At 45.2% G+C, this 12,898-nt stretch overlaps 1 protein-coding gene across 13 annotated transcripts in view; it reads left to right on the forward strand.

Moving 5' to 3' along the window:
- CADPS (calcium dependent secretion activator) overlaps nucleotides 1-12,898 on the forward strand; it is a 206,050-nt gene that overhangs the window by 180,034 nt on the left and 13,118 nt on the right. For all 13 annotated transcript variants that reach the window (XM_085590072.1, XM_077786151.2, XM_077786154.2 and 10 more), the window contains 2 exons: nucleotides 1,504-1,536; nucleotides 4,130-4,237. In XM_085590072.1, the coding sequence (XP_085446198.1) occupies nucleotides 1,504-1,536; nucleotides 4,130-4,237 (141 nt within the window). The remainder of the gene's footprint in view (nucleotides 1-1,503; nucleotides 1,537-4,129; nucleotides 4,238-12,898) is intronic.

A 12,898-nucleotide genomic window follows, 5' to 3' on the forward strand; every position in this document is an offset into this window, starting at 1 on the left:
CACACACACCATATGAGTGCTTCCACCCACTCTCACATTCTGTCTCACACATACATTCATTCTCTCATTCGGGACACATAATTTATTCATCCCAAGATGCAACTGTGTGCGTGTTATATTTAGGCTGTTTTAATGGTAGCTTTAGAAATATTTAAAAGCAGGTGAGCTTTTACACCCAAACAAAGATGGCCGGCAACGCTTATCCTAATTAAAAGCAGAAGCGTTGTGGAAAATCCCAGCCATACTCTTTCTAGACACTGTGCCTTATGCTACAGTGGGAAAAAGGTCTCTGTGGCCAGCTGGGCACTGCTCAGTTGGAAGAGTTGGCCTTGACGTCAGGGGCCACCCCGCCTCCCGTGCCAAGCAACATGCACCCTGCTGCATGGAAAATCACAGCCAAAATCAATTTGGGGTCTTGGAGATCACACCAGCTTGTGATGACACCACAGAGTGCAGTGTCCATCTCTTGATACCTTCCCTCCAACAATATCTTCTAAAAAGGGAGGAAAATCAGGGAAAAATGAGGTAGCTGTTCAGTCTGGGAAGCGGAAAAACTTCAGAGCACTTCTGGGTGGTATAGCATGTGCACACTGCCCCAACATGGGCTGCAAGCTCTTGCCAGCATCAGGGACAGCAACAAGAGGGAAAATAATAATTATTTTGTTTGAATTCACTGATGTGGGGGAGGAACAAGTGAGTGCAGGAGAGGCTGCATGTGAAGGCAACAGGACCAGGTTGTGAAATGTGAACACATCTTTCCAACCAGCCCAGCCACAGGTGCTGGTTGCAAAACTTCTCACAAAACTTCCCAGAAAACCTTCAGCCTAGCAAAGCATCACAGAATGGTTTGGGTTGGAAGGGACCTTAAAAATCATCTTGTTCTAACCCTCCTGCCACAGGCAAGGACACCTTCTACTATCCAAGTTACTCAAAGCCTCATCCAGCCTGGTCTTGACAATGTCCCAGGCTGCAGCCTGCACAACTGGGGGAAGCACACCGTGGGCAGGACGATGGGAAGGGAGCAAAATTGGGGTCCTTTCTTGTGTCTAGCTTGGTGCAGGCCCCTGCCAGCCTCACCATGCCATCATTCCCCCACTCCCGGGGAGCTGCCATTGCTCCTGGGATACAGCTCCCAGCAGGAGAGGCATGCAGTGCCTTGGGAGACACGTGGCATCAGGTGGAGAGCGAGGCCTCCGAAGAAAATAACGATGTCTTCTTACGAACCCCGTCTTCCCCCGCTCGCTGAAGTAGAAGCACAACTCCCACACTATCATCTGCTGCTATTAGAGCTTTAGCAGCAGTAAAGTTACCTCTCCAAAAAAAAAACAACAACAAAAATACCACCGTTTTAGACAGGAAAGTGAGTTTCATCACCCTTTTCAACCTACTCAGCATTATGTTGTCCCAAGTCTTGGATGGAGATGGTCTTAGAGAGTTTAAAGAAAAAAACAAAGACCTGAAAAGGTACTGATGGTGTTAACTCTCTTCTTGTTCCTTTTACAGGTGAAGGCTGCTTCCAAATACGTGGATGTACCCGTAAGCACAATTTAAACAACTTCTGCCACAGTAATTTCCATCATGCTTTGGTTTATGGCATGTGTAACAGCCCACATTATGCATTAACACCCAAGATTGAACCATGGGCCTTCATACTTCTAACATTTGAACTGGAAAGGATTTCTCCATTATGTTAATAATGAGCAGTTACCCTCTTATGGAGACCTATGAGGCTGTTTAGGCAACAATTTGCAGATGGTGTCAAAAAGGTACCATATTTATGCAATTGGCTTGAATCACATTTGGAAAAAAAAAATGGGAGAGTGCATTCTGTTGATTCTTCATTTGGACTTGTACAAATACAGTATAATTTCCAAACAAAAAGTCCAGACATGTTAGAACTGAGCCAACACACATCTAACACATTAGCTAATCTATTTTATTTTTGTTCTTCTAATTGTTGGTTTATTTTACTCTTTTGGAAAATGACTTTTTTATTACTTTGGGGAAATGGTGATCAGCTACCAACATGTGTTTGGGAAATTGTTAATGAAAATAATTTTTTTCCATTTTTCTGTAATTGGTGTAGGGAAACTGTACATCGTCTCCTCTAATTAGACCTTGATTCATAAGGAAAAGAGCCCTTAATGTTCTTAGACAGAGCACTTAACTTGCCAGAAATTTACATTTAAATTAAGTTGAAGTGTAATATATGAATGTTGGCTGGAATAAGGGGTTACTGTAACATTTACAGGCAGAAAGATCCTGAGCAACTGCAAATGCAGAAAAATAGATCTTAATATGCCACACCAGTTCCTGCACCCAGTTAGACTGGGCAGTGGAAATCAACAGTAACTCAGTTGAGTCTGATGATGTGTATATATAATGTGTGTATATTTAATGCAGGTGTATTGTTCTGCATGTTCTCATATGACAATGTGACAAATTTATCAGATATCTTGGACCACATCATCTGCATTTGGTTTTTTTCAGCCCTTTAGCCCAACCTAAATGTTGCCTACAAAATTATCATATCTTTAGCCTAGCATGGAAAAGACAAACTCTTGAATACTAAGAGGTTTTGCTTGGTTTAAAATACTCCAGTGCAGATTTTGGTGTCCTGTTCTCTCAGAGTAATAAAAGCAAGATTTTGAGAGCCTTAGGAAGAAAAACTCAAAATTTATTTATTTTCCTGAAAATGTGGAGATCCTTCAGATGAAATGTCCTAGTTGTTTCAGTGCATCTTAAATATTTAGTCATCAGAAATTTGAACACAGAACAGTTATTTTAAGTAACTTCTAGGGCGAAACATGGCCTTCTCTGAGGCCTCTATATTCCGAAAGTAAAGCATTTCCAGGGAAGTGTTCTTAGTAAAATGCTGTGTACCCTTTCAAGCTTTTCCAAAAGCTTTGCACCTTGGACACCCAGGGGAGGTCTGCAGCAGGGTCTGCTCCTCTCCTCGAAGCCAGACAGATGCTCCAGTTCTTTGTGTAAATTGGAGCAGAAATCATTCACCTGGGTTAGTTTTCAGTTGTTTCCCCACCTGCCTTGGAAATGAAACTGTATTACAGTGGCTTCCTTGACAGCCTCAACATTTTTAATGAACAGAACCACCAGACCCACACACTTCCCAGACCTGTGCAGAGGCCACCCCATGGCCCGTGAGCCACTGCCTTTCCAGGGGAAGGAGAAAGAAAAACCTATTTGACTAGAAGACAGAGGGGAAATTCTGGTGTTGAACGGAAACCCACCACTTAAATTTAATTCCGCAAATGTTAGTTAAATATAACTCTGTAATTCTGTTGCAATTGTCTTGGTACAAACCAATCCATCTAATCCTGCCTTGGAATGGGCACGATCAGCAGACTGAAAATTGCTTGAAAGTGTAACACTTGACTACTGCCACGTTTGTGTTGTCCTCATTGTTTTTCAAATTAATACCTTGTCATTGTTGCAGTAGGTGTTAAGAAATGCCACTGCCTTCCCAAGGGCCAAGCACTGGCCCTTTGCTTGATAATTGTTTGCTTTGTATTAAAAAACTCCCTTCCTACTGCTTTCCAAACTGTCCTCATTTTCACCCTGGAAATTACATGGATGTGCTAACTAACTTCAATTTACAGCGGCTGACAATCGTATCTTACAGAGAAATGATACTCTGTGATCTGAGGTAAATCACAGTAATGGAAACTAATGACACTAGTTATTAACAAACTTACAACGTGCCATACAAATTTAAGGTTTTGTGGCAGCTCTTGTAATGACTCGTGTTACCGTATTTTAATGGGTTTCATTTGAGGTAAGTTTGAATCCAATATATCAAGCAATGTGAACTCAAAACAAGATTTTTTTTTTAAGTCTTTTCCCATCCAGCTGCTTCAGTTCCCATTTGCTTTAAAGCAATGCTGTTATCCCCAAAATCTTGCATGCTTGTATGTTACTCTTTAAAAATCAGTTAAATTCTGCAGAGATCTGTAGAAGTGTGACATCAGGTAAGTGTTCATCAGGTAAGGAAAGGGCAAACTGCAGGAGGACAGCAGGAGATGGAAGAGAAGGATGAGGCTGCACAGAGAAGCTGCCCCCTGCATCACTATTCATGTTTTTCTCTCTCTCTCTTCTTCTCTCCTCCATGCAGAAGCCAGGAATGGATGTTGCTGATGCCTATGTGACATTTGTCCGCCACTCTCAGGATGTCCTGCGTGATAAGGTCAATGAGGAGATGTATATAGAAAGGTTATTTGATGTAAGTAAATGCCCTCTCCTCCTTGGACACCAAGCAGGAGAGACCCAAAATGTGACAAAATAAGACAGGAGGATAAGTCACATTTTGAGACTATTTATTGGTTATAGCTTTAAAAAATAAATCTTTCCCTTCTTCCTGACTAAGGCTTGTATCTGCTCTCTGCCTGCTTTAAATCTCCACTCTAGTCTACTGTGTCTTAGTCTGTGTGTGGATTTTAAAGAAACAGTATCTTCTAAGAGAGCTCTTTAATATGTTTAAGCTTGTGTAAATTTCTCTGTATCAGAACATCTCAGTCATTGTTCTCAGTGTCCAAATTTGAGACAGGTTTTTGGCAGAGGTGTTTGCTAAGGGCCAGCTCTTCTGCACGTTTTGCATTGTTTCATTGACAAACACTCCAAATCTGACAGCAAATTTAACATACTAAACTTTAATTTTAAAAGCTAATCAAAACAGAGCTGATTATGAATGGGCTTCGGTATAATGGAGGACCATGTTGTGGTGTCTGCCACCAAAGGTAAATTTGAGACATGCTCTCTTTGGTGAAGATGGCTGCTAGGAACTGACCCAGATGTTCACAGCTAATTTGCAGTTGGACAAGATCAGTTTGTTGGACTGTGAGAGAACAGTGACCTGTGATGCCTGAGACTTTTAGGTTTGGATGCATGTCAAAAGTATTTCTGTTTCTGTTGCTTTTGTTTTGTTACAGCCTTTCTGTCCTTGTAGCCATTCTATAGCAAAGGTTTTCTGTTGATGACCAGGCTGCAGCATTAGTGTTTCAGTCTCTCTAGGGTATTTGTCCATATCTCAATTTCTGTTTGAAGCAGCTTCTTTCCCTACTTTCCTTCCTTCCATCTCTCAGCAGTGCCATGTCTCACTCTCCTGGCTCTGGAACTCTAACAGCCTTCTGTGCTTTCTTTACTCACTCTTTTGCTTCCTCAGTGTGCAGGGAAAGCTGCTTTTCCCCAGCCAACCTCTTCCTTCACTCAATACTTCTCTTTCTGCACATTACCTGTCCCTCAGAAACCTCCTCTTCCTTTACAATTCCCACTCTCTCTTTTCCCCATAACTTACCAGATTAAAATGGAACTTATCTCTCATGTCAAATGTTTTATCACATTATATCAAGTGGCATGAATTAAGAGTCAAATAATCTTGCTGTGTACATCTACTAGCATGACCCATATCCACTGAGAATGCCTCATTCATGCACAGAGCACAGCAGTGCCTCCTCCGGGCTCGGCTCCTGCTCGCTCCGGGGAGAGTTTGCAGCGCGAGCACCAGACGCAAATCACCCATCAAGCAGGCATGGGGAGAAAAAACAAAACATAAAACAAAAGACTGTCGCTTCCATCTGCAGCGGGCCTGCGAGTGCATTGCTCGTTTGTGTTGAAATTTATTCCACGAGCAGTTAAATTTCCAGAGCTCATCTGGACTGTTCTTTTCAATGCCCACACTGCCTTTTCCCTCATCCTTTCCCTATGATTCACAGTTGGTGTGTTTGTACCGATTTGGGCCATTATTTCCAATTTTCAAAAGGCTGTAATTAACACAAATATTGATTTCAGTTTGATCCACTCATACTTGGTTTTACCAAGCCATATTTTAAACAAATTAACAGTTGACATGGACTAAAAAACGAAAGAGCAGCTACCTTGGTAGAAAGCAAAAAATGCAAAACCCTTCTTTCCCTCCCTGCCTTCCTCAAGTCTCCCTGATCCATATGGAATTAAATAATCAAGGATGGGGTTTTTACATTGCTCTGCCTGTTTTAACTTACACTGGCTGCAGGTGGGAATTGCAGCATGTGGGAGCTGTTCCCATTCCTGTTCCTATTTGTGTTCCCATTCCTGTTCCCGTTCCTGTTCCCATCCCAGTGGGACAGAGCTGGGATCTAATGCTGCTGGCATGTTTGCATGTGTCTCATGTGCGTGAGTGTGTGCCCATGAGCAGGGCGAGCTGCGGGGTGGTTGCTTTGCAAGGAGGGAATGGATTGTGCCAAGCCCTTGTCACCCAAAACTTGGAATTATCTTTTGAGCAGTCATGTATTGCCTTTGTCAGGTTGCAGCTGAAGGAGCTGGCTCCTGTGGTCAACTCCCATCATGGCTCAGGTGCTCCTGGTGGGGCAGTACCAGCACAGGGTTTACATGGGGGTCACCAGACTCCATTTAAGTTGGTGCTGTGTTCACTCATGTTTGTGTAAAGGCAGGAGCAAATGCTTAACTCTATTATGGAGCTCAGAAAGAGCCCTGCAGCCTTTTGCCCCTCTCACCTAACCCAGCAAAGCAGCATGGTCATGGGGTTTTTAAGCTTCTTTGGTTTTATTTTCCAAGGACATTTTAGGTACTAACTACCTCTTTAATAAGAAAGAGGAATAATCAAAAATGGTATTTATGATGCTGAGTTAGAGTTGGACATTATTTTGTTCCTTCTTCACCCAGCATGGCAGGAGAACAATCCTCTTAGCTGCAGTTTGTCCAGGCAATGAGATTATTAACACTTTCACAGCCAGGTCCTCAGCTGGTTTAGTGCAGCAGTGCTGGCTTGCTCCAGCCAACTCTCAGTCCAGTTTAGGCTGTTGTATAACAATAGGGGCAGCTGTGGCAGCAAACAGCTTAAGCCTGCCTGCAGGCAAGTCCTGTGCACCCAATGGGGTCCCAGTAAAGACACAGTGTGGAGCTGCACCCCCTTTCTGCACAGTCCTGAGCAGTGCAGGAGCAGAGGTGCACAGTGCAAGGTTGTATATTGCATGTTTTGTGGGGTTTGAACTCCTGGGATACCCCTAATCCCCACACTTCGCTGCAATCCTGCCCCGTGTTCCCATTTATTCCCCGTTTGTTTCCTCCCCAGCACAGAGGCTGCAGAGTGTGTTAGGCCATGTCCCCAGAGACAACTGGGTTAATATGTCTTTTCTTGGCATTTGCCATGATTCTTAGCTCAGAAACCATCTCTCTTCCCCTACATCGCCTGACTTGCTCATGCCTGCAGAACAGGGCTCTGCTCTTTGGGAGATACTGCTGTTTGTGGCAGATTATTGTTATATTTCTGTGTGGTCTCTGAGATAATCCTCTTAATTCTGAAAATTAGTCAGGATGGGTTTCCCCCCCTGCCTGAAATAGAGTCATCTTAATTTTAAAAATCTGTATTCTTGGGATCATTGAATGAACAGATTGATCGTGGAGTTCTGATGGTAATCAAAACCTAACTAGCTTTTTGGCAGTGCTGTTTACTGCAGAGTAACATGACTTATTTACTTGGCCTGGTTCACTAATTTGATAACATTTAAAGCTAAAACACTGTAATAAGGCCCATTGGTAGAGAGCAGTGGTAACAGAGGAGTTTCGGAATAGCGTCGTAGCATCCCCTCCCTGCACTCCTGTGCCTGGCTGGGTGCTTTGGGATTTAAACTCTATGGTACTTTGCACACAATGCAGAAGGATCACAAACTCTGTGTGGTGCCTGATAGGAAGTAAAATTTTATCACTTTTTGCCCAGAGAGGGGAACAGCGTTGACATGCAGAATGGAACTTTTTATAGGAACAATGAGGCAGAAGCAGGCTGGTGTATCTTAAACATAGGAAATTATCTTCAGAGTGATCTTGAGTCTTCAGACCAATCCTGAAAAATTCAGATCCTCTTTGTCTTAGGTCACTCAGAATTTCACAGGATCAGAGTTTATACATCCGTCATTTTGTCTGAAGGCAGTGGGAGTTTTACTTGCGAGGGTTGTGCCCTTTGACAGAAGTTATTTCTAGATCCATGTATGTGTGTATATCTTTACAAACACCCTTAGATACTCACAGTATAGGTTTCAACTCCTCGCAACATATGTGATCCAGAAAGTCTATGATTGACTAGTAGATAGTGTGAATGCCAACCTTTCTTCCACATAAATTGGTAAACACTAATGTAAAACATAGGGTGACTATTTCCTCCCCAGCCACAGCGAGTAGCACGTACACAAAAGGCTGCTGAACATCGGGTGAGCTCCCCGAGATCCTGCGAATTCCAGCATCCTGATGCAGTCCCTGAAGAGCGCAGATGGCATTTTTCTCTCTGATGATTAATTCAATATCTTACCCAAAAAAACAAAAACATGCTTTTGATATGAGGGATCAAAACACCAAGAGAAGCTCCTAAGATTGCGAGGACCTAAAAAAAAAATTAATTTATTTTTTTCCTCCTTGTACTTCTTGAAGACAGCAGCCTGAGTAGAAGATAAGGATTAAAACAGATGTGCTTAGTGCTAGTTCATCTGCTTAAATCTAGCAGTCTCTGAGATCAGTGATTAAAAAGCCATCTCTAACTTTGATGAAATCCACTGCAATGGTAATTCTGTGTCTCTGATCGCTGTCTTATGGGCCTCATGTCTGCCTAAACCGGACATAAAAAACATTTCACTGGAGATGATACATGGATTATATGGGTCAATTATACACTTAATCTGCCTTCTGGAGATTAGGTGTGCATGGATTGACCCTGTGTATTTGGCTTGTCCTTGGCAGTTATCAGATCAGGAAGGTTGCCTTTACCAAAAAGTCTGGTAAGCACTTAATCACGCAGTGATACTGCCCGCCGAGGTGGCAGCAGCGCCGTGCTTTTTGCAGAAGGCAGTTTTACCACTTCACTGTCACTCTGAGTGTTCAGCTCCCTTGGTCTGTGTCACAGCCGGGATAGCAGACGGAGAACTTACTCAGAAATGAGAAATGAGCCTCTTCTTCTCTGCAAGACAGAAATGGCTCTTAGTCTTGATGGCAGGGTGGGATTAGCAAGGTCTGGCAGGTGTAGCAGGGAGGGCAGTGGGGAGACCAGGGTTTGCTCTGCCCTTGGCTGTCCTCAGTGCAAAGGAGCAGTCACTCCAAGTCCTCTCAGCAACTAGAGGAGTCAGCATGTCCTTCCCACCACCTTCAGGGGGGCAAAAGCTCCTGGCTGAGGCTCCAGCATCAAGTCCTGTCCCTCAGGCTCAGCTGAGTTTGCCTTTTAGGAAGCCCCAGTGATATCCCAAAGCAGATGTTGCATCAAGTGGATTTTGATGGATTTTAGGAAGAAACCAAAATCCCTCAGCCAGGAGCCCAGCAGGAGTGCTGGGGACATGGTGCAGGACTATCCTCATGTTTCCAAAGCAGGCTGCCCTTGCTGGTATCTGACTTCCAAATATCAGAGAGAATAAGGATGCAGGACACTGTGTGAGTGTCAAGACTTCAGCAGAATCCTTATACACACTTCCAGGAGTCTGAGTAAGCATTTGTCACTGGAGGATCCACAGGCAGCTCAGCATATGTTTCAGTACCTACACATTAGAGCCTGATAGCACACCTGGGTATATTGAAAAAATAAAAAACACAACTAGATCAGTTAATTCAGCAAGTCCTCTGCAGATACTGAGGCATTAGCTTATTCTTAAAATCAAAGCTTTTGCCCTTAGCAGGGTTACTCACTTGAATTTTGGCAGCTCCTTCAAGGCATGCTTGCAGGATCATGGCATTTCTTGCTAGACCTAAGCCTTGCGTGGCACAATCAAATGCCAAAACAGAGCCCTTCCCATCCTCCCTTCTTCCCCTCTCCAATCTCAAAAGCCTGGTTGTGAGTCAGTGGAGCTACTCACTGTGAGTTAGAATTACTCACAGGAGGCCGGGTTGCAGGATCAGGGGAAGAACGGATATCAGGCTGCGTGCTGGGCTCCCATCTCGTATCTGCTTGTAGCCACACTCACCACTTTCTCTTAGACAGACAACAACCTGTTTCCCTCCCACGCAGCTAGACTGCTCATTAGGGCACTAACTCTCTCCCACTCCCATCCTGATATGGCCTCCACGGAGCTATTTCTTCTCCGTTGGTTTTGCTTTTTTTTTTTCCCCTCTCTCCCCTTCCAGAACGAGTTGTGAAATTAAGACAATTAGGCACATTGATCTCGAGGTTCACAGCTTACATTTCCCTCTCTATGCATCTTTGGAGGAGCCAGAGCTGTGCAGCTTCTGCTGTCCTTTGCTGGCTTGGCAAGGCTCGGACCTGGACCTGGACTTGATCTCACTGCAGGACTTTTGCTGGGAAAAAATATAAAATTGTGGCGGAAGTTGTCAGTGTATCTTCTAGGGGACAAATTTTCTTTGTCCAGAGGAGGCATAGAGTGCTCTGTCTTTCTGTGCCCTCTCGGAATCACAGGGAAGAGGGGAGAGGAGCTTAGGACTGACACAGCTCCTCAGAGGCAGCCCTTGTCCTCTGATATTCCTCTCTGTTAGCTTCACACAGCCCAGGCATGCACTGGGCACGCGGCCTCCTGGCTCCCCCTCAGCAAGGCTTCTTTCCTGAAGTGCTCATTTAAGTAGGCTCCATTTAATTTATTTTAGGGAGAGTCTTAATAAAATAAATCCTAGATCTGTCACTGGATTTTACATGCTTGAAAGGGGTTTTTTCCCCTCCTAAATGTCTTTATCAGAACAGCTTTTCGTGTTCCAGTAGACATTTGGTTGAAGACAGTTAATTTGATTTCTTTTCCAGAGGAGATTTTCCATTAATCATTCTAAGAAGGCAGACTGATTGCTCTGTTACGTTAAGGTCAGCATAGGCTTGCTAACATCATCTGCACCGTGCTTTTGAGCGTCAGAGATTTGTGTTTCGGGGCTGGCACTGAGTGAAAGATCATTTATTTCCTGGTAGATGTGAGTAGCCGAGGCTTTGGGGAAACAGGAGCATGGAATTCTCCATCCAGAGAGATCCTTTTTCTGAGCAGCCTCTGACCGGGAGCTCCCTGCGCATTCATGACTGCGGACGAGTACGGTGCGCTCTGCCTTCCAGCTGAGTTTGGGAGGCTGTGGCTAATCGGAGCTCCATCCTGTGGGCCATCAGGGAGGAGAGCCTGGCTGGTGAGCCCGGCTCCTGCGGGTCCCGCCTGCGTCCAGGGCTGTGGGAGCGTGGGAAGGGCCGGGGCGCGGCGGTGCCCGCAGGTGCGCGGGGCTGAGCGCAGCCGGGGCCGGGCTGTGCTCCCTCCCTGCAGGCTGTGCTAAGAGCCTTTGCCCAAAGGAACTCGCGGTGCAGGGCAGAGCCCCTGCGCGGACAATGAGGAATTGTCTGATTTCCAGCAGCGCCTTCAATCCGTCTTTTCCTTTCCTCCCCCTGCATCCCAGTCCCACACAATTGCTGCTCAGCCCGCGCCAGCCAGCGGTGCGTGCCAGATTAGCCGTCCCAGGTCATTTTGTTTCTCTTGATCTGCGGCTCTTTCCTTTCCCGGCGCTCGCTTAAGCCTGGCCCTGGATGTATGATATCAGCATTCAAAAATGCCTGGTGGGACTCGGGCAGGGAGCGCACTGCATCCGGAGAGAGACCAGCGAAGCTGCTGCAATCAGGGCCGAGATGTCCAGGCAGCCTCTAGCTACTTTTTTGGAATTTGCATGCTATAAAAGAAGCAGATAAAGTTTATCGAGTCCCACTTCATGACAGCTTCTAATTTAAAGTGATAACAAGTATAATGAAAGTATTCTATAACATGCATTGCTGTGCGTCTTACTGAACAACTGTGCAGCCAGTTTTATCATCACTGCCTCGCACTAACAGGGCTCTGGAATCAGGACAGGAAAATAGCAGTTGTGTGGATATTGTGGTTTTACTAGGCTGCTTTATATAGAAACTCATATTTTAACATGTCAACTTCATTTCTTTTTTGAAAAATGGAAATAAGCAGAGAATATTCTATAAGTTAAAAATGTATTTGAGAACAAGCATCCATACAGGAGTGGTTTTCTGTTTGTGCGCCTTTATAGATTTTTATGCAGAAGCTCTTTCATTTAGGAAAAGGGAGGTCTGCAAATTCCTGCAAAGCAGCAGGTTTTTGGGAATTTAATTTGGCAGTTCCTAGTGAATGCTGTGCACTTTGCAGAGCTGTATCTGCAGTGAACAGAGAGAGCTCAGCACCAGAGCCCACCTGGTGCTGTGCCCAGGCCCCCGCTCTGTGTGTAGGGATTTGGGATTCTCCATGCCAGCACAGCCTGGAGAGGCAGGGTCTTTCAGTTCAAGGGTTCATGTAGCCAGGACAGGCTTTACCTGTTACCTAAAAAGGGTATTTTCTGGAGGTGTAATTCAGTGTATAAAGAGAATTAGGACTGTCCAGTCTCAGAGAGGAAATGAGGCACCTGCTGAGGCACTCAGCCTGCAAACCCAACAGGTTTAAGCATGAGATGTCCCTGGTTTGAGGACACTGTGGGTGGGAGAGAAATTTGGGGTGGCAGCCTGCTTCCTTCCCAGATCACCAAGTCTCCTGCATCCCCTGCCATGGGCCAGTAGCTGTTTGCACAGGGTCTCCCCTGCAGTTTTCTCTGCTGCTGCCCTCCCTCCAGCCATGACCAGCACATGGCCTGGCAGGTCTGCCCTCCTCAGAGCAGCAGCAGCAGCACGTGGCTGGGATGGATTCAGAGATGATCTGTGTGTGGGGCTGGTGTTAGTGTTTGCTGACAGCAAACCCCAGCAGACTGGGACCAGGCTATCCCTGGCTGTAGGAAGAGAGGAGCCAGCACTGCAGGTGTTTTTTCCATGAGATTCTCCCCCGGGAAGAAAGGGAGTCACTGGCACATTCACCCATCACTTCTGCTGGGGATGTGAGTGTGTGGCTTTTTGCTAGGCAGACTTTGGTGTCTGGCTAGCAGAGCAGACCACCCTGACATACAGCTCGGG

The sequence above is a fragment of the Lonchura striata genome, chromosome 12, assembly GCF_050655825.1.
Source record: "Lonchura striata isolate lonStrDom1 chromosome 12, ASM5065582v1, whole genome shotgun sequence".
Lineage (NCBI taxonomy): Eukaryota > Metazoa > Chordata > Aves > Passeriformes > Estrildidae > Lonchura > Lonchura striata.